This window comes from Tigriopus californicus, chromosome 2 (assembly GCF_007210705.1).
Source record: "Tigriopus californicus strain San Diego chromosome 2, Tcal_SD_v2.1, whole genome shotgun sequence".
NCBI lineage: Eukaryota > Metazoa > Arthropoda > Copepoda > Harpacticoida > Harpacticidae > Tigriopus > Tigriopus californicus.
Window position 1 is genome coordinate 1,902,011 of NC_081441.1, and position 21,590 is coordinate 1,923,600.

The 21,590-nt window shown below is 42.7% G+C and overlaps 4 protein-coding genes and 1 long non-coding RNA gene across 8 annotated transcripts; 2 read left to right on the top strand and 3 right to left on the bottom strand.

The window, feature by feature from the left end:
• Positions 1-3,872: 3,872 nt before the first annotated feature.
• On the bottom strand, positions 3,873-4,904 carry LOC131893005 (uncharacterized). The gene has a single exon (XM_059242912.1). The coding sequence runs from the start codon at positions 4,849-4,851 to the stop codon at positions 3,916-3,918; it is 936 nt and encodes a 311-aa protein (XP_059098895.1). The 5' UTR covers positions 4,852-4,904; the 3' UTR covers positions 3,873-3,915.
• A 7,531-nt stretch (positions 4,905-12,435) lies between these two features.
• LOC131893003 (uncharacterized) lies at positions 12,436-14,814 on the top strand. 4 transcript variants are annotated; one of them, XM_059242906.1, is made up of 3 exons: positions 12,794-12,926; positions 12,996-13,154; positions 13,532-14,814. In XM_059242906.1, coding segments are annotated over exons 2-3 (1,167 nt in total). In that variant the 5' UTR covers positions 12,794-12,926; positions 12,996-13,152; the 3' UTR covers positions 14,697-14,814. The 4 variants fall into 4 exon arrangements, with proteins under 4 accessions (XP_059098892.1, XP_059098893.1, XP_059098889.1 ...); XM_059242909.1 differs by lacking the exons at positions 12,794-12,926; positions 12,996-13,154 and adding an exon at positions 12,436-12,601; XM_059242910.1 differs by lacking the exons at positions 12,794-12,926; positions 12,996-13,154 and adding an exon at positions 12,690-12,780.
• Positions 14,741-16,954, bottom strand: LOC131893002 (uncharacterized). Its single transcript, XM_059242905.1, has 6 exons — positions 16,435-16,954; positions 16,095-16,367; positions 15,757-16,025; positions 15,461-15,668; positions 15,143-15,373; positions 14,741-15,033 (listed from the first exon to the last, which is right to left on the bottom strand). The coding sequence occupies exons 1-6, from the start codon at positions 16,802-16,804 to the stop codon at positions 14,846-14,848; spliced, it is 1,539 nt and encodes a 512-aa protein (XP_059098888.1). The 5' UTR covers positions 16,805-16,954; the 3' UTR covers positions 14,741-14,845.
• A 179-nt stretch (positions 16,955-17,133) lies between these two features.
• On the top strand, positions 17,134-19,043 carry LOC131893008 (uncharacterized). The gene is made up of 2 exons (XR_009374627.1): positions 17,134-17,663; positions 18,134-19,043. It is a non-coding gene; the product is annotated as an uncharacterized LOC131893008 (long non-coding RNA).
• On the bottom strand, positions 17,914-21,159 carry LOC131892999 (uncharacterized). The gene is made up of 3 exons (XM_059242902.1): positions 20,695-21,159; positions 19,327-20,331; positions 17,914-18,970 (listed from the first exon to the last, which is right to left on the bottom strand). The coding sequence occupies exons 1-3, from the start codon at positions 20,989-20,991 to the stop codon at positions 18,032-18,034; spliced, it is 2,241 nt and encodes a 746-aa protein (XP_059098885.1). The 5' UTR covers positions 20,992-21,159; the 3' UTR covers positions 17,914-18,031.
• Between the last annotated feature and the right edge of the window lie 431 nt (positions 21,160-21,590).

Here is a 21,590-nt window from a genome sequence, read left to right on the forward strand (position 1 = left end):
TTTGGCATTAGTGTGTGATCAATCAGTTAGTCACTTTCGGCAATTATTGGTATGATAAAGTTAGTAATTTTGTTGATAATATTCCTCTGATTTGAAGGTTCACGACGATAAGTAAAAAAGAGGAATAGAACACGAGATCATAAATCTCCCATAAGTCCCTCATGATACCTTATAAACTATATTTTCAGTGGCATGTTCCTTAATATGGAGCATAGTTTGAGCTAGAACGTAAATACTATTATTTATCATTCTCCTCATCAGGATGGTTTTTTGATTCCAAACCGCTGGAGGAAACCGCGGTTGCTGTCTCTTTAAGCACGTCGAATGTTTTTAGTAGTGCTAGGACGAATCCGAACTCGAGTACACTCGAATATTTTAGTCGATTTCGGAGGAATTGGCCGGTCTTTATGAAGGGATCGGGTGCGGACTGGTTAGATTAAATTATTACTTTTTTCTTTAAATTGCGCAAGGCGAGTCTTTTTGCTTGACCAGACATTAGTAAAAGACTCGAATCCGGACTCGGCGAGTTTGGCTAAAAGACAAAAAAGTCAGAGGATTTGTACGGGTCCGACTTTTGCCGGACTCGTCCCACCACTATTTTTTGGATTTAGTCTTTGCCTTCAAGGTCCACTTTAAAGATATTAGTTTATTACCTCTGAAGCACTCTGACACTCTTTTATTTAACAATAATCACTACGACCGGGGTTTGAACCGTTACCGTTACTTCTCTAAAACAGCAATACTTGACCGTTACCGTTACGGATACCCTTACCTTGGACGCTGGCTTAAAAGTGCAAAAAAATGTTTTAAAGTGTTTTTTCTTACAGTTTATTAAACTTTAGTGAATATGGCGGAGTGAAGCAAATGACGAGGATAAGAGAATTCTTTGGTTCCCCTTTTTTGTCTTGTACAAAACGTATTTTGTTCCATTTTTGTTTTTTCCACGGGCTTTTCTAACCGCTACAGGGCATGTAATTCCCAGTACTATTAAAATGAAAGCTTATTATTCGTCTATTTATTACCTTTTAATCTTTATACGATATTTGGTCCACCAACGAGTTTGAGTTGGCAGACCGAGCTAGTCCTTGAATGTAGGGTTGATTTGGTTGGAATGATATCTAAAAATTTGTCCAAGTCTGACTTGAAAGGCGCTACCGGATCAACAAGGCCTACGTATTCCCTATATATATTAGAGGGAAGCAAATTAAACAATGAAGGAGCCCGAGAAAGAAGAGATGTGGACTTCATTGTTCGAACTAGCCTTGATTCTCGAGGGCTTGAGGGTGCTCTCAAAACGCACACTAAGCCTCTACGGTCACTAGAATTGACTTTAAATCCTGGGTTGGGAGAAAGCTCATGGATGCTTTTGAAGACGTACAGTATCGTACCTTTCGTACCTTCTCTGAACACTACAGTCCCAATTTTTTTAGTCTCTCCCAATACGAGAGCTCTCTCATTCCTGTGTTGTTACTTTTGAAACATTGTAGGACTTGTTCGACCTTTTGCAAACCTGCTGAACACATTGGAGCCCAAATGGGTGAAGCATATTCAAGATGTGGTTGAACAATCAACTTGCACAGAGTTAGCATCGTGATGCTGTCTCCGGACTCAAACGTGCGATATATCCAACCACACATTTGAAAAGCCTTACCCACCTTCAACTGGATATGCTCATCGAACTTTTCATTATTTTGGAAGACTACACCTAGATCTTTCATAGATGAGACCTGCTCAATGCCTTTACCTCCATTATCTACGAGTGGAGTAATCAAAGGAGTTGACCCAAAGGTCATTGAGTGGAATTTCATTCCGTTCAGGGCCATATTACTCTCAGTAACCCAAGAATAGACTATTACTAGGTTCTTTGCAAGGCTATTGCAATAAGGGATCCCTCGACCTTAACAATTTGCTTCCTATCCTGAATGAAGCTTCTTATCCAATAGAGAACCTTGCCTTGGTTTCCAATGTCATGAAGTCTATTCAACAAAAGGCCATTATCTACTTCATCAAAGGCCTTGGCAAAATCAAGGTAGACAACATCAACTGACTCATGCCTTTCCAGTCCCTCAATGACGTGCTCTAAATGCTCAATCAGTTAGGTAACCGTGCTAAAATGTGCTCGGAACCCGTGCTGGCTAGGAGGAAGGACTTCATTGACCTCAAGAATTTCAACAAGTTTGAACTTAATCTTCTCAAACACCTTCGCAATATTCGAAGTGTGATAAATCGGCCTATAGTTACTGGGTATTCACAAGCACCTTTTTATCTTTCTTGTCATGGTTTAAAAAGTTAGCATAATACAAGGCAAGTATTCCACAATTGCATGTTGTAAAGGAAGAAGAAAGTAACGGTAGCCAGGGGGCTAAAAACCGTTCCGTCACCGATACCGTTAATTTTGAAGAAATTCAACATGTCCCCGGTGGCGCTACTCAAAAAGCAACGGGTTACTTATAACGTCGTCGCTAAAACCCTCCTTACGGCTCGACCTGCAACGACGCAAAGGTCGAGAGAGCCTGCAGTAAAGATATGTGCAAAGGCTAGTGCGTGGACGAGTCCCAAGTTATGTTAGAGTCCCAGGATTCTCTCAATTTTTTGGCCTGTTGCCTGTACATGGCTCTATGTGTGCTTTATGAGGACTCCAAAAATAAAAGTGGGATCTCAATGGGTTTAGATTCTGTGACGACTTTTGTGAGTGTGTGTCCCCTCTATTCAAATCTTAAAGGTACTTTCACAAAAACTTTGAGGCGACGAAGCCTTGCCTCAAAACTGAAAGTGAAGATATAGAAAATTCAATATATACACATTTATTTATCAAATTTGTTCGATATTCCTAGGAGCACCATGTGTAACTACTCGCTAATACTATCAGTTTTGATATCAAGTATGATTTGATTTAATATTACAAATGGCAAGGTCCGGAAAAAAGTAAAAAAAAATGAATGGAATGTTCATGTCGATGGAGTAATTTCCTTGAAGTCTTTTAAGAAGTCCGTGCTTGGAAGGGCCCGCAAAAACATGGAATATCCAAGGACTCCTACCAGTTCGACTTGTTACAGATGCCCTCCAAACGTTTGTTGCGTGTTACAGTACGACGGGCTTCTGGAGTGTCCAGCTTCAATATTATTATCATATCTGCTACTCCTTTAATGCCAGGCGCTGACCTTTTGTATGCTAGGATGGTGGCCCAATGTATTCCTAAAGCTATATACTTTTCACCTCATTTATCTTTTCTTTGACTTTCCTTCATATTTTCCCTTTTTGGAATATGTGCTTTATTCCTTTTGTCTTTCACCCATACTTTATCTTATCATTGTGATGCTGAGGTGGTTTCAAGCAATAAACAATATAAGTCTCGATGATAACTCGCCTGGACTCCATGACCAAATTTACGCCCCAGAGAAGAGGCAAAAAATTTCAACAAATTGAACAAGACCTTTCATATATGGATTACTATTAAAGAGAAACCATAGAATTCATCTCCATATCAGCCAATTCTTCTATTTGTTCTATTTGTAGCAAACAAGCGATAAAACCTTGATTCGCAGCTAATAAGGCATTATGTGCACAAAGCACTCAACTAACTTCAATAAATGACGAGCATTTGATTGAGTTACGTATGTTTTTTCCTTTAATACTTTCCCCCGATAATTTTTCCAAAAATGCAAAAAGGCCTCGTTTGATGGGGAACCAAAATTTCTGACTATTTTTCTTTCATTTGAATTTTCAAAAGGTTCTTTCTTGATGCTCCAAGTAATGAATGCATAGAGCTTACATTTTTGTTCCAAGTTGAATTCGAAAAGCACTTGGGCCATTTCGAACTTCATGAATTCGAGGCTTTTGAGTAAAGCAAAACTTCAGAAACAATTCGAACCTCCTCGAAAACAAATGAAACTTATACATTATCTGACATACAAATTACTTTGACAGTTTGCGCAGCTCAATAAAATCCCAATCTAGGCCTGACTTCCAAAAGGGATGATCCACATCGCGAAATTGGAAAAGTATATCAGAGCAACGTTCCAATTGAAATGGAGTCAAGGTAACATGAAACCAGCTTGTCCCTGACTCAAAGTGTAACGTAGCATTCTCCAAATTGGAACCATCGAATTGCCGAGCGCGGATTTGGCTCCACCAATTGGCTTGCATTGCTTGAGAAACCAACACCTCCGGCGATCCGTGGGTTTGGGTGATTTGGCGTACCTCAATTGAGCCTGGAGGTTGACTGGCACCAAACGTTGACCAATTCAGTTGGGGCGTTGCTCTCATCCTCAATGAGCACTGGTATCGCCCAGGAGGCAAGTCACGAAAAGTGTGCTCAAAATGCAGCCAACAGACAGTATGCAAGTGGACGATCTGACGGTTTAAGGTTTCGTCATGGATGACTTGAAAGTAGTTACTATTATCTTTGTGGGCAAAGCTCTGGATCTGAGCCACAAGAACCCTGTCAATGATTTCACCAGTAGGGTCATCTCCTTGGAACCAACGGACAGCTTTGAATTGTAAAAGTGTAGTCTGGCCAGGATTCTTCAACATCTTCTGCTTGAGAGCTAGTTCTTGGATCAAGAGAGGTTTCATCTGCATGAATATCCCCACTTTTTCAAGGCGGTTGTCAGTGGCGCAATAATGCTCAATGTATGCTACGGTCAAGGAATGGAATGCCTTTGAGGTTCGCATGAGCGCCAGTAGATCCTTAGTAGACCTAATTCTGTGAATGATCTCGAAATGAATGTCGTTGGGCAGCATGTCTAGGAGAAGACATTGCTTTCCAGGCGGTGGTATCAGCAACGTGCTTGGAACGCGCGCTGGTGATTCAGAACAGGATGGAACTTTACTTGCCTGTGTGTTACCCATAGTTTTCAAATCAACCTAAATACTGAAGTTGACATATGACCAATGTTAAAAATGTTGATGTCACAGAGCTGAGGAACACATAGAACCGAAACCAAAATTCCATTGTGTCATTTCTCATCAAATGCCCATATATATACCCGCCCTTCGACACCCTGAATAGTTTGACTATATCCAGATGTTACCCAACCTTGACTTATTAAGGTCACATCTCATGACCAAACGTTAGATATTCTAAATATCTTTCTGATTTTTTGGCAATTAAAACTTTGTCAATGATAAAGAATTAGTCTCGGAACGTGGACTTTTCTTATCACATAACCTCATCCGTGAAAGTCTGGAGTAGCGTGACCTGAAGTTTGGCGAATAAGATAAGAGTCACATATTTTTTTTTTGCGGACTTCCTTACAACTACCGGGATTGGAATCCCAGCAGTTCAAGACGAGAAGATTATTCATTTTACTTGCCTTTTGTTTCTATACATTATTTGATCGACCAACGAATTGGAGTTGGCTGATCTGGCTAATCCTTGAATATAAGGTTGATCCGGAATTTTAGTCAGAAACTTGTCCAAGTCTGACTTAAACCCTGCTACTGGATCTACGCCTACATATTGACCCTAAATCCTGGGTTGGGACAGAGCTCATGAATGCTTTTGAAAACGTATGATATCAGATACCTTTCGTACCTTCTCTGAGAACTGTACAACCCCAACCTTTCTAACCTCTCCCAATACGAGAGCTCTCTCATATCCTCAATTTTCCCTAGTAAAACATCTTTGGACCTGCTCGAGCTTTTGCAAACCTGCTGAACTATTTGGAGCCCAAATGGGAGAGGCATATTCAAGATGCGGCTGAACAATCGACTTGTACAGAGTTAGCATCGTGATACTATCTCTGGACTTAAACGTGCGATATATCCAACCACATGTTTGAAAAGCTTTACCAACTTTCAATTGGATATGCTCATCGAACTTTCCATTATTTTGGAGGACTACACCTAAATCCTTCATGGATGAGACCTGCTCAATGTCCTTACCTTCATCATCTAATAGTGGAGTGTCTAATGGCGTCGACCCAAAGGTCATTGAGCGGAATTTCATTCCATTCAGTGCCATGCTACTCGCAACAACCCAGGAGTAGATTTGATCTAGGACCTCTAACAGACAACCGGAGTTCTGACCATTCCTACCAACTACCAATTTTGTGTCATCAGCATAAGAAGAGATACTGACATTACAACTACCAAGCTTCTGAAGCGGAGCAATGAAGATAATGAAAAGGAGAGGGCCCAAAATGGAGCCCTGAGGGACACCCGACTTGACATCATGTATGTCACTAAGAGATCCCTCAACCTTAACTAATTGTTTCCTACCACAAATGAAACTTCTTAACCAATTGAGAACCTTGCCTTGGATCCCAATCTCATGGAGCCTGTTAACTAAAAGGCCATGATCTACCTTGTCAAAGGCCTTGGCAAAGTCGAGATAAACTACATCGACTGATTCATGGCTCTCCAGCCCCTCAATAACCTGCTCTATATGTTCAATCAGTTGGGTAACCGTGCTAAAATGTGCTCGGAACCCATGCTGGCTAGGAGGAAGGACTTCATGAATATCAAGAAATTCAACAAGTTTGAACTTCATGATCTTCTCAAACACCTTCGCAATATTCGAAGTGAGAGAAATCGGCCTGTAATTACTGGGGAGCGACTTATCTCCCCCTTTAAAAATTGGAACAACATGAGCTAACTTTAGTGAAGATGGAAACTTGCCCTGATCCAAGATGCAGCGCATCAAGTACGAGAAAACAGGAGCGAGAACCAGTGAGCATCTCATCAGAAACTGAGATGTCACCCCATCAGGACCAGGAGAGCTGGAAAGCCTCAAGTCCCTTATGGCCTCTAAAGCATCTTGATCTGTGACTACAAGATCATCTAAACGCTCAGCTTGACTAACCATGTCAATCTCAACAGACTCATCTTCAGAGCAATGAGCTGTTGCTTCCGAACTCAGTGGGGTTGAAAACACACTAGAGAACTGATCTCCAAGCATGTTAGCCATAGTCTCTACATTGCTAATGGCTTCCCCATCAACCTCAAAAGTCCCAACAGAGTTTTTCATTTTTCTCTTAGAGTTCGCATAGGAGAAAAATGCCTTCGGATTCGACCTGGACTCCTGAACCACCTTGCTCTCAGTTTTTAATTGGTCATATTCGATGGAGGCCTTAATCTTACCCTGAACTACGTTCAACTTTTTTGGAGACTACCCACAATTACTGGATTCGAAGTGCTCTTCAGCCTTTCTGCTAGTTTGCAACTCTTTTTGAACAAAGTCTTCCTATATTTTGGAATTTTTGTCCATGCACCACCTATCGGAACACATTCAGATATTGCTAAACTGGAGCAAACTTCCTTAAAAACTGAAACTAACTTATCAATGGCTGCATCTATGGACGATTCCTGTTTCAGAATTGAAATCAGATCAATTTCTTCTAATCTTTCTATAATCAACGGCCAATGTTCATCTTTGAACTTGAACTTAGCCAAACCGACCTTTTTGGCCGGTTTTACTCTAGAGCACGCCGGCTTTTGAGTAATGGTCGTCCCTATTTCGAGAACATGATGATCTGACAGATTAGTAGGTGTCACATGGACATACTGGATCAGATCAGGGTCATTGGAAAAGACCAAGTCGAGAACGCTATTCGCTTTGGTGGCTACACTAACATGCTGGGAGAAATTGTGCAAGATCGCAAATTCTTCCAGCTTTTCAAACGACTGAGATGTCGATTTAGAAATGGGAATATACACATCAGGACTAGCCTCCCACTCTACAACGCTAGCCGGAAAATTGAAGTCCCCTACAAAGAAAACTCTCGAGCAAACTGCCTTATCCAAATCATTTCCAGTGAATTTGAGAGCTGACAAGAACGAGCTTACTGAACAAGAGGGGGGGCCTATATATTGTCACAATGGACAGATCAAGACCTTGAAGATGACAAACTAAGACCTCTACTTCTCCATTAGACATTTTTACATGACTAGTGTGCAGGTCATTTCTAACATATAGACATACGCCCCCATGCGGAAAAATGGGATTGTCAGGGCGTACTCTATCACATCGAACTAAATTGAAACCAACCATGGCCAGCTCTTCATCTAAGACCCCTGGTCGAAGCCAGGTTTCTGTCATGGAAATGAACGAGACCTGCCTATCTAAAGCTAGTTCCTCAAGAACCTTGATCTTTGTGCTGTCTTTTTTGGAAATAAGACAATGCACATTCAAATAAAGCCCTTTTATGGGCAGATAGCCCTTCGATGGACTAGAGCTATCAAATCTTTGACTAGGCTCTCTAACCTTAAAAAATCCTGTTTTTGGACAAAACTAACCTTAGGTGGAGGATAAGAGAACCTTTGAGGAGAGGGTAAAAGGGGAGAAGAAGAGGGAGAAGGAACTCTGGCCGCCACCTGAGCATACGATCTAAAAGATGCGTGGGGCTCATGGCGACCAGCGGGGGGCTTAGGGCTACAAAGTTTGGGCAGAAGGCACAAACAGAAGGGTTTGTGCCCAAAAATGGGCATCATTAGGGATATTTAACTTTTTGACAAGACTATGTGAGGCCCAAAAAATCAAAATTACAATTAAATTAGCTACTTACTAAAAAGGGCAATTTAAAGGGATTGTTGGATGACCTCTTTGATACCCATGAGTAAATTATTTGGCCATAGCACTATGGGCTAAGTGTTCAGCAATAATCAATCTAAAATGTTAGACTAAACTTAATGTCTTTAGCGAGAGTTTCAAATTATAGCCTGGCAAATTTAGGAACTTTGTATTATCATTTACAAATGCATATGTATCTTTATGTATATTTGTATTATTATCATTATTATAAAAACAAGATTCCAAAAGGGAAAGAAAATTGCAATCGAAAGCTTTCTTGTTGGTAACGGAGTCAAATGGTACTTCTCTGGCTCGGCCTGCCATCTGATGATGGGTGTGCTAAATGAGGGATATTCCCCCACCGTTATCAGTCACAGCCAATGTCAATAATTATCTCACCCCCGGGAATGACCACAGGTTCGCCTATTTCAGCTTTTAAAGTAGCCACTTATGGTGCAATTTCGATACTGGCAAGAAGCTTGAGGATGAGCACAGCGGAAGCGGATGCTCTACATATATGGTACTGCACCTAGACTCCAATTAAAAGTATCCCAACAACTTTTCACGCAAGAAATTTTCATCAGACGCTTCTTTGAGCTTTTTGTGCAAAAATTACAGGGTCTAACAAAATTCTGGTCCCAAAAATTTATACATTTTAATGTATCACTCAATTTTGCTGAAATTTTGAACTGAGAAAAAGCAATTAATTCTCTTTCAATGATTATCACATAGCAGTTTTGATTTGGCATCGTTTTCTGCTCAAAATGGACAAGATTCGAGAGCTTTCTATTCACAACCTGAGTACTGGCGTTAACAGGGTAGACATTGCCAGGATGCTTGGCATCAACAGGGGTACCAAGTAAGTACAAGATCAAGACAACCAGAGGAAGAGCAGGTGTCTGGATTTGGCAAAAAAGCCAACAAAATCAAGCAATACCCTTGGACAAAGAAACCTTAGCCAGTGACGGTCCTGGGTGTGGTGGAGAGCGTTGATCCCAGAAGGACTGAGTTTGAACACAGAGTTGTTCTTGAAGCTCCTGTTGGACGCATTTGCGTGCGAGTGCAAAACTTTTGGATTTATTTGGGAATCTTTAACCAATTTGTTTTTCCTTTCAGTACTCTTCGCTCTCAATCGAAAGCTTAATGCTGTAATCAAAAGATTAAAAGTTTGATGTCAAACTTAAAAATCATGAATTTCTGTTCAGCCATTTTCAATGTGCAAATCAATTTCATTCGGTTCTAAAACATCCTGTGCTTGGAATATTTTATATCCCTCTTCCGACCAACCATGTTACTCCTACGTTCAGGTACGCTCAAAGACACGCAAATGAATTCAAATAGCACGATTATCCGCCGACTAGCTCCGTCAAGAGTAGGGTGGGCATGTTATTTTTGGACACTTTTGTCCACCCTTGTTCAACAGTGTCAAAATTACGAAACCTTAAAACTACTTATATTTTGTGTGATATTTTATGCCATATATATTTTGATATTTTACCTTAGATTATAGCTCATTCATAGTGCCAAAAGCAAAATGAATCTTTAAAGACCTTGCCATATATCTCTATCATATCCAAAAGAAGATTTGGTAATAGGCAACTTCTTAACTTCTTTGTCTCACCTCAGACAACAAGCATCGACTAACACCTCCCTCTACCAGTGTACGGTTGGCAAATTATGTTCAGCAAATGGTAATGTTTAATATTGTATCTTAAAACTTAATGCATATCATTTAGCTTCATGAATTCAACAGTACCATGTACGTTTCAGCAAGAATATTTTTCTGGCCCCAATTGTTAAAGTTTACAATGATATATTTCCTACAATTAAGAATCGTTTTCCATCAGCAAGGTGAATATAATGATGTTAGGTAAGTTTTTTGGCTTTTAAAGATGTGTTTGACGTCAGAAAAACAAGAAAAATACTTTCTTCTAAAAGAAAGCTAAAGGTTAGTTGCTATTGCTCAAAATGTAATTTATCATAATTCATAAATGTATAACATATCAAAATGTATCTTTGACTAGTTGATAAGCGGTTGCTAAGCTATTGCAAAATGGCTAAAATCGCCCACCTACTGAATGCCCTGATTGTAACTTGGCTTGAAGTTCATAACAATCAAAATACATTTATGTTCACTTGAACTCATATGAATGATGTTTTTCTAACTTTATAATACTTACAAAGTTTAGTTGCTACTTAATATAAATGGACATCAATAAAGTTTATACTTTCTCATTTAATGACTCCATTTGCTGGTTAACATATATATCAGGTAAATAAATAACATGATTTAGGATTCAAAATTCATTGCTTATCAACCCACTTTTGGACAATTTTACCCACCTTTGGGCCCTTGGTGTCCAAAAGTAGAGCTGATCCCCAAAATTACCCGCCCTGGTCAAGAGCGAGCTTGCCCTTCCTATGGAAACCAAGTCACTCTCGGATTACTCGTTTTAGTCTTGACAAAAGTTTCAGCGATTAGCAATCGAACTCCACATCACATGTCAAATGTTCAAACACCCTCGTACATGCATTCAATGAAGCACATGAACGGCGCGATTGCTGACCCATTTGAATTTAAGCAATGTTTTCTTGATTCGCATTCCTGTTTTTCTGGAAGTGCAAATATGTGAAAGGAAAATTTTGTCAATCTTTTGCCTTGCTTGGCAATTCGAAACGTGAGTTTCCATCGTTCCACCAATCTGATAGACGTCATGAACAAACGTTTATTATGTACATGTAGAGGTACATGTAGAGTTCAATAGTTTGGGACGTTGATGCCGCAAACCTGTCTCGACGGGAATATTCTAGTTCCCTCTTGAGATTGAGTCCATGTTCTGTTAGTTAAGAACACCACAAAGGCCTCGTGTGCAGCAATACTAACTAGAGCTCCTGGGAGAGAAGCGCCACTCCCACCAACCCAGTTGAGGCATTGTTTTTAGTTATGTTTGCACACTTTTTGATACTTTGGCAAAATATTGTCGGGCAGACCGACACCCGATCGCGTTGCTTTGTGTCAATCAAAGTAGACAAATAAGCTGTTAACTTTAATTTGGGGATGCGTTATTTAATGTGTGCAAAGTCAACCCGTATCACACACACACACAATGCATCGTTGTGGAACCGAGAAAATCTTAGAGTGTCGATTCTTTACCAAGAGCTTAAGTACTAGCACTATTGAAGATCACGAGGGAAGTACCTCGCATTCGTACAGTTCCTGTTTTGAGCCAATAGCCTATGCCGTTAAGGGGAGCAAATGCTGATGTTGTACCTGTGAGATTGGGGACAAGAGCAGAGACGACAAATGATGAAAATCGTCACATTACTTATTGACTGCTTTGTAATGGGCAGTACAAGCACAAAGTGAAGCCCATCCCCAAAATCTGGACGCCATTGAAGACAGAGAGGATTAATCTGGTTTTCCTAAGTGACGTTCCAACATTCTTGCCCGAGGTCAATTAATGATATTGAAGAGGAAGGACATGATCGCAAACACTAATGAATGTTTTGTCGTCACAGGTGCTCTATGCGTGATATGTATCTCTTCATTTTTAATAGAAGCTCAAATTTCCACAATACTCCGCGTTAGGCAAATATGTTTAAATGTGAAGACGTGGTTTTGTGTTCTTGAAGTTTCACAGACAGGGTGCGCTTTTATTGTACACGTTGTTCAAAACGAAATCGGTGAAAAAAGCGTGTTCTTTGGTAAGTGACCCAAATCATTTTTTTTATCTAATCAATATTAATGATATCAGACAATTGTAGAGACTCGTGTCGAAGGGACTTGTTCATCAATAGGATTCCAGTCCAGTCATAGGTTGGATCGCAATTTTTATCAATCCACAGGTTTATTCAAACAGTGCCTTTGTTTGATGAGAAGTCAAGTCCTGGGGAAAATGTTGATTAGGTTGAAGTGACCACACTTTTTGGACACACCGCAAGAAACCCCATTACAGGAACTGGTTTCGATAGCTTGAATTGATATTGCGTGAGATTCAAGCATTCAAGGGAGTTTTGGACCCTTCATCACACTCGTCCTCATTCTTCGACTTCTAGTCATCCATAAACTATTCGGCCAGAATTTGTAAGGTAAACAAATACTTAAAACACTGACGTCGGATTATCTAAGGGTGTTTTAAGTACAATTGCATTCGACTCGAGTGGTGCCAGTCCGTCCCAGGGGTTTAAGGCAGTGCCAAGCAATGTTTGAATTGTTTGTTGGGGAGGAAAATCCCTGTGATTCGCCGAGGTGGGGGTGGGAGTCAAGGGTATGAAGCAGTTCAGCAAGTACACTTGCCTACAGGCTACAACAGGTAGTACTGGTGAAGTCCCTGACGAGGATTCTGTCTCTCAAGCAGAGTAATACGCAATTCAACAATATATCTTCCTCTCCAGTTCTTGAGGGATAGGGAATGTAAGCAAGAAAGGTGGCTCGAGGATTTCTTATCGCCAAACAGAGTTCAATAGTTCATTAACCTTCTAGTTCGTTTGTATGTATGTTGCTTTTTATGTGTCGTTGAACATCTCGCATCTTGTCCAAGAGGACTTCGGACACTGAGAAGCTACTTCTGTGTACTCAACGTAAATCGGCCGCAATAAATGGCTCCAATTCTCCGTTGCTGCAAGAGACAGCGTTGATTATGTAAGCCCATCTTGTAGTTAGTATATAGAAATAGAACAAGCACGGGTTCTTATATGTAGATATGTTCGACGCCAAAAGGGCTTTCAAGGCTGTAGGAGACATCCTTGAGCAATCCTCAATTCCTATATTCTGACCCACTAAAGCCATATCAAGGCCTGATTGTGACGAGTGCAGAGTGTTGAGCGACTTGCCTGATCAGTGTGCGAAAAGACATGCGATTGTTTGCTTTCCCGTCGAGTTGCTCTGCTTGTGAGCCGTGTGCTTGATTATTACTCGGTCTCTTCAAGTTGATATTTCATTGGAGAGAAACAAAGACCTTGCTTGGACACTCCACCAGTCGCGATGATTCTAATCAAATCCTAACTCTCGGATTTCAGGATTCAATTTCCATTAAGTTGTGATGCACTAGAGGTCGAAGAAGACATGTTGATGCAGAGTGCCTTATCCTGTCCCAGTATCAGCGAACTCCCGGATGATCTAGTCCTGGATGGAAGGGTCAAGTCCCAAGTCATTCCGATCTCATCTGGAACGGGGTCTTTGTCACACCTGCCAAAATTCTCAAGGGTATGGTCGCCACCACCATCAGGAGGAAACGATGGGGGAGGGACATTGGGGACGTGGGGCTCAATGTCCCAACTGCCCACCCAGCCCACCCCCAACCATGACATGATGAACCAGACGGAATCGAGTGGGAACGAGGATTTTGTTTCCTACATGTGCCGCAACTTTGCCGATGACCCAAGCTTGAATCTCTTCAAGGGGTTCCTTCACCTTCGTGATTTCAGCGGGACCAGAAAGCTAATGAGGAATGCCAGTGGAGCCAGTGTGGATTTGCCCACGCCTCCCAACTCACCCATGACAGCCTACCGCAATGCCCAAGGCTTCACTTGGCCCTCAGTCCCCGAGCCCAGGTCGATTATTAGCCGCAAAGCCTCGAGCAGTGGCGAGAAGAAGGAAGTCACCTTCAACTCTCGTGTTGTGGATCTGGAAGCATTGGCCATTGAATCCCGTAGCGTGGGATCCTCTTTGGATAGTTGGACCACTGGGATCGAGGACGAATTTATGATTCCTATTACAACCGCCCAGCATGTACTTCAACGGATCACTTTTGACGAGGACGGGGTAGACGAGGCCTATGGGACAATGAGTGCTCCTGACCTCGTCACTCACTCGCCGGTCCAAAGTGTGATGTTCAATCAACCACGACCTTCCACCCCTGGTTCCATGACAGAGCATCCTTCTCATGCTCCCTCAAGGCAGATTGTTTCCTCACTCCAAGGCTACCCTGGCCCTCAAAAGATACGGACCTCTGATGCCACTCAACTTGTTCTTCCCCAGGAGGCCACCATACCTATACCTGGAACCCAGGCCAAAAGTAAACTACCCCATGTCAGAACAACTAACGGCCTTTGCTCGTGCCAAGTCCTCCTCCAAGAACGGCTTCATCAGAGAAGAAAGCGGAACAAGCTCATGAGCATTCATCAAATCAATGGGAGATTGCAAGAGATCCTGTACGATACGGAGAAAGTAATGTTGCTATAGCGCCTGAATTTGTCAAATATCAAGAAGAAAACACTTCTCCTCAATTATGAAGCAATGCAAAGTATATTTTTTTCATCCGGAAATGAAATCAATCACAAATAGAAACATACCAATCGTTTCCGTTGAACCAATTTCTCTCTCTTTCTCTCTCATAGCTTGGAGACCGACGGAAAAGCATCGGTCATTGCAAATTTCCAGGTCCATTTCCTAGCGACGCCATCGAATAACCTCCGATTCTCTCGGTATAGCCCGGCGATCTCCGGCTCCATACATACATGACAATAGGGATCAGTGAGAAGGCTCTGAATGGATATGAGCACCTTGGGAATGTTTAGAGCTGCAACAAATGGAGACGAGTTTTTTTACTTCCACTTTCATTCGGCGCTTATCCTAAAACCAGTACAAACCAGTTTGCAACAAACTAAAAAAAGCCATCCCCAACTCACCCACGACCCAGTTGTTCTGGAGGAGGCTATCTATTCCAATGTCACCATGCCTCGAGACATTAGGATGAAAGATTCGAGTGATAAACCGCACCTCGGGTGGCTTGAACGGATATCCAAATGGAACTTTGAGGTACAAAAAGAACTTGCCACCTTCATAAGGACTGCCCACGGGTCCGGTGATGGAAGCTTGCCAATGATAGTAATTCGAGTCCAAAGGTTGAGCCTCGATTCCTGTTGGAATGAAGGGAAGGTGGCAGAAGTTCAAGGACAGTGCCTATGGCGTGATCGTATGTAAAGCTGCATGCACAAAATGCTTACCATCAGGCGCATGTTTGATTAGATTTCGGAGATCATTCACCAATCGCTTGTTGCGGAGCGGGGCCTCCACCAAATTAGGTAGATTCTGTGCCATTTGATAAATACAGGCAATGCAAAATGACGACTCTATGAGGGCGGAATAGATTGAGAACCAGTCCTTGACACGGCTCAAAGGTTTGAACAATGGCCATCGACGGCATGTGAGAGTCTGGAAGAATATTGACTACAGCAATTACCCACAATCTTTAGCGTACCAATGGGACTGACCAGTTGTTCAAAAAAAGTCCCAACCTTACCTTCCATTGGCTTGAGTTAATGTAATCTCGTAAAACGATCCGCCACCGCCGACACACATTACCCACCGCGTAGAGGGCGATATCGTCGAGATGGGAAAAGATGGCCAGGAGTACCTCCGGCGGAAGAGATTCGATCATCCCGGGCGGAACATCATCATTGGGCCGTGGTTCGGTGAGGAGCGCCAGTCGTTGGCTGAGAGATTCTACGTAGACGGGTCGCCGTATACCATCATCATCTTGATTATGGTCCTCGTGGGTTGGTCGGGGCCCTGGTGACAACATGGTATCCATGAGATGAACAAAGTACGTCAGAGTTTTGGGGACTAATCAAATCTTACAGATCTCGGCTCCCACGTCGTCCATGCCGAACTTTAAACGATAAAACTCATGACCCAAGGCGAGAACTTCGTCCGGGGACAGATCTACGTGGTTTTCTGGATGGTTGTGCAGAAGAGGTGGTTCCGGGAGAGGCAGCGCCGCTTCGGGAGGGATGATGGGAGCGTCTGGGACGAAATCGAAGGCCAGCGGTTCCTCCACGGCATCATTGGCAATGCCGGGTTCGGCATCGTTGACACCTTCATCCTCCGAGCCGGGTTGTTGCTCATGCTCTCCTAGAATGCAACCCCAAGAAATATGGTCAATCCCAAGCCACAGTGAACCGATCTCTGTTGATCCCACCTTCGTCGGGCTGAGGTGGGATCTCCTCCGGGATTTCTTCCTCATTGCCCGAATCCCGGTCTGAATCATCGGAATTCTCGGGATCTTGTCCCGACTCGTCCCGGGTCTGTCGCAAATGAGCCTGGTCTCCATCCACATCATTGGCGTACAGGAAGGCGTGGCAGGTGGCGCACGTGGGCTGCGGCGGAAAGAAAGCCGGCCCGTAGTAGCCATTGCAAATGTGACAGAGACTGGAGTGCTCCACGTGATCCTCCTGTTCGTTGGCCAGCCCCATGAGGAAGATTTGCGAGACCCGGTCCACTTCCTCGCGCGTGGGCCAAGGGCCGGGCAGGCCCAAATCAGAATGATCCGAGCTCAAGGCCTTGGCCATATGGAGGGCGGAGAATGACAGTACACACGATCGGTGATTGGAATAAGACTGCTTGGCTGCGCTGATAGGTATGGATCAATTCCAAATTCTATGCCATCTCTGGCTCGTCTTACAATCAGCAGAGACAACAACAACAACAACGACAATAATTATAATAACAACAGCCCAGACGACCAGGAATGGATGCACCTTTCCACGAGAGTTTCCACTAGCTACATACAGCTGTCCAGCTGATTCGTGCTGCCAAATCCGAAGAAAAGGACAGTACAATCGGTGTCAGGTTGTGGCTAAAGCGCCCTTAATCGGGGGAAATTTTGTTTTATTTTGATAGTCCTGAGTATGTAGGAAAAGTTTGCAGGAACAGAGATTGAAATCAGGTGTCGAGAACCTCGATTAAAAGGCGGCCATCTTGTAACATTGATTGAAGAACTGATGTTGATGAAGCGCTTTAGCAGCTTTGAAAAATTGATACATGATGTTAGAATATGGATTGGAACGTAATCAACCTCGCATTGCGTGAGAGTGAGAACAGACATTATTTCAGGATCTATATATCTCCCCTTCGCTCGAACGATAAGGCCAAAAAAGATACAAAAGATCATGGCCACGTCAAGCCATCTGAATATTATCTTCTCAGCTCACACCTAAGCTTATTTACCAACATACATTGCCCCACAAAGGATTGTGTTGCACGTTCACTGGCAGAAGAGCAACATTGCAACGTTTACACAGACATTAATTAATCACACCTTCGTTCTTTACCAACGTTTTACATGTGACTCTGATCTTATCTTGTGAATCTTTTCTGATAAACGGGATTTACGCGGTTGATGCATTATTCTCCATCCACCACAGTAAGGTAAACCCTTCTTCAGTTTTGAACAATGTGACAAAATGTTCATGTTAGCTCAAACAAAGCACACGATGTGAGTCAAGATCGCGCCCAGAAATGCTGATGGTCCAAGTTAGAATCAAACCGCCCGATCTTGTTCCATCAATAGGATTTGCGATCTCGAATGGCAAAACAAAAATTCTTCAATGGAAAACGAGAATCCTTGGAAATGTTCCAAAGATATTCGATTACTTGTAAATCACCAAGTTAATGACAGTTCAAAGAAACGAGCATGTGATATTTAATGGAAGCAATGTGTTGTTGTTTTTGTACTCCTAAACTTGGCAACAAGTGTTAACAAATATGGCAAGAAATTGGTTTGATTTCGGTTCCTCTCAGAGATCTGGATGGCTCTTGAGGATTTCCATGAGATCCTTTGACTTTTCGTGCACTTGTCGGAGCTCAACCAGACTCATCACATGTCCCTGATGTTCCAGCTTGCTCAGGATCATCCTAAGGTTGGCCACGGACTCATCAAACAAAATCGGATGAGGCGGACCAGCCACGGGAATGTGATTGGCGTGTTCCATAAACGGCTCCGGAGGCGGATTGGAGTCCTCATATCCGACCACGGGAGGCGGTCTCTGATAGGTCTGACTATTGGGATCCGCTGACAACATGGGTGGAACACTCGGGTGGTTGACATGAGAGTGCATGTGATGGCAAATCCCGTTTTGAGCGTAATGCGAACACGTGCATTTGAACAAGTGGGCACAATACTGAGGTGGGCATCGCTGACATTTGACTTGGCAGTACTCTTGAGCACAGATGATCTCGTCCGCCGGCTCTAGGAAGTATTCCTCGGCACTTTTCTTGAAATGGAGATTGTTGAATTCTTTCTGGATCTTGGACATGGTCTCTGGGTCTTGCGATCCACTCAAGGAGGCCAGTTCATTGTAGAATATCTTGGTGGAATGCTTGAGTTTCTCAATGCAGATGTCCATTCGGTCGACCGTGCTGAGCTGGCGGCGAAACAGGGTGAGATAAGGCTCTGCGATGTCAATGGAGGTGGGCACACCGGGGGCGTGGCACCTGGCCCATTCCACTGAAGGGCTGTATTTGCCCTCAGGGCCGTAGTTTGACAAGAAATAACTCATTTCTTCGGTCTGAGCACAATGGTAGAATTGAGAGATCCTTTGGGAGAACTCGAATTTATTAGTGAGCACTCTCAGGTTGAGAATGGCATCGAGTAAGTATTTGTCCTTAATGCGTTGCTTCATGAGCTTCTCAAAGGCTCCGTCCATCAAAACACGTTTCACCCAAGGAGCCTCAGCCTGACGGGAAACAACAGAGTTAATAATTATTAACACAACAACTGAAACATTAAGACTCAAGAAGGGCAAAAGATGAAGTAGCGGAGGAGTGTGTTCCATTATTGTACATGTCAGTTCATAAAATTAGTTAAAAGACTGCTTACAAATAAGAAAGAAAGAAACAAAGGTAAAAAAAGGACATCCTGGATTGAACTCTAATGTTTTTCAAAGCTTATTTCTCAATTAAGGAACACTATATTGGACAATAAAATGTTACAGTGATATGTGCAAAAAACAAATTTCAATGCGGCCGCTGATGTAAAGCTCAAAAATTAATGATAAAAAACTGAAGTGAACCAATATTTGCGACTCCCTACCTGAAACGCTTTCTTGGCAAATTGAGACAGATCGGAGACGTAGACTTTCAATTGGGACAAGGCTTGAGGTTCCAATTGCTTGAGAATCTTCAAGCCCTCCATGAGTAAAGCCGGACTCTCGGCATCGCACAAGATGTTCATGATGGGCGAGCATTCGCCCCGGGGATTGAGAATCAAGAAATTGATCACCACCAACTTCAGACGCTTGATTTTCTCCTTCTCAATGAGCAGCAACTTGGGATGTCTTCGAAACACTTCACGTTGTTGTTCGCTCATGAGAACCACGCCCAATTGGGATAAGTTCAAATTCTTTTCCACTACGAGGTCCATCATTGAACCCGGTGGAACAAGATTGACATAATGGAAGCCTCTCAATTCCGGTTGTCGAGTGAATAAGGCCAGATTCGTGGCCACATCTCGTTCCCGAATGGCCTTAGTATCACATCGAGTGCCTTCGGTCTTTCTCATGTTCTGAATATCCGTGTCTTTTGGGAGTCGACCTTTTAAAGATCCGGCCTTCTGCGAGAACTCCTTCAAGATCACGGATCGAGAAGCTCCAACCTTGACCAGATCCTTGAGCTCCTGTTTGGTTTTGGCCGAGATCTTCTTGATCTCCTGACTGTGATTGTGGGTAAGGCAGCCTCTCAAAGTGGCAAAGCCTTGATGCGCGGGCTTGTATATGATCATGTAAGCCGGACATTTCTCCTTCAAGATCTTTTTTGTGCTCTTCTTGGCCTTGTAGGAGCCGTTCAAATGGCACATGTAGCGAATGGTTCGTTCATTGGAGCTTCGAATGGAGAAATCCGAGTCCAGACCCTCGTTCCCAATGTGGTCTCGAGCGCTGTGCAACGTGGAAAATACCAAATCGATCTCGTTGTGGTCGTGATCGACATCACAAATGTTTTTGTTCTTGGGACACACACGGGCATGTTTTTTCAGAGCATATTTGTTGAACAAACTCTTGCCACACCAATCACATAAAGCTGGATTGGCCTTAGCCGGGCCCTAAAATAGAATCAATCCAGTGAGACTATCACTATTACTATTTATTGTAAGTTACGATCAGTTTGTGTCCAAAGTGTTCCACGAATCCTTCTTGATATCGTAGTATCCTCGATTTCTGAAGGGCATATTATTGTTTTACTTAAACCATTATTTCAATATTCGTCTCATTGGGTACAGTTATGCTTGACTTGATGCTAATGAACTCAATTTGATTTCAATAGCTGTTAACCAATAAACAAAATACAGGTCAACTTTAACAAGCTTTTCTTCCAACAGGTTTTGAGAACAATCCTTACGAAATCAATACCTATGACTGTTCGTGCTATTTAATGACGAAAATGACCTGGTTTTTTTGGTACTTACAGGTGCGCGTTTCGCTCTTTTACGTGTGACTCTCGTGCGAGATTTCAGGTCTAGGCCATCTAAGGACTCGTTCCAGACTTCATCCTCCTCATCCTCTTCGTCCTGATCAGATGCAGGAAATTCGGCATCTAACTCTTCTTCCCCTGCATGTTTATCATCATTGATCTGGGCGTATTCATTGTCATCCGAGGGCAATAAAGCTTCAGCATCCTTGGTCATCGCTTGCGAAGCTGTCTCTTCCAATTTGATGGCCAACGGCATCGCCACACATTCCGGAGAAGTCCTGGCAAGATTCATGCTCAACTAGCTATTGGCAGCTATGGATATTGGCCTGAATTTGTCATAAATGTCGTCAAACAATCATGAACCTCGGGCAAAAATCCGATTTTTCATATTTCCCGAATTGATGTTTACTTCTTGGACAGAGTCGATATAAAACAGTACAATAAATACACAGGGAAGCTCAAATCCACGCTGATGAAACCAGCAGAGGTTACTATGATTGACTGTTAAAGTCACCAAAATCATTTTTGTCGCCTTGATGTAGAGATAGATGGGAAATCATCGCATGTCTGTTTTGATTTTTGCTCTATGAGAGTTATCTATCTGGGGACTTTATGTTGAGAATGATTGAAGGGTCGAGTCAAAACATGCAATATCTGGCTACTCTGTCTTTTAGCTGCGCCTTCGATTTTTAGCATTCAAAGTCAACGCAACTGATCTTAGCCATTACTTCAACCTCGTACCCCCCTTAAATGTAATTAATCGTTACCGACTAGCTTTGCCTTACATCTATATCACTCTTCAATTTCATTGGTAAACAAGGTAAGGGTGATGAAGGTCAATAAGCCAAAGAATCGTCAGTTTCGAGGTCGAGGGGCATGAGCCCTACTGAC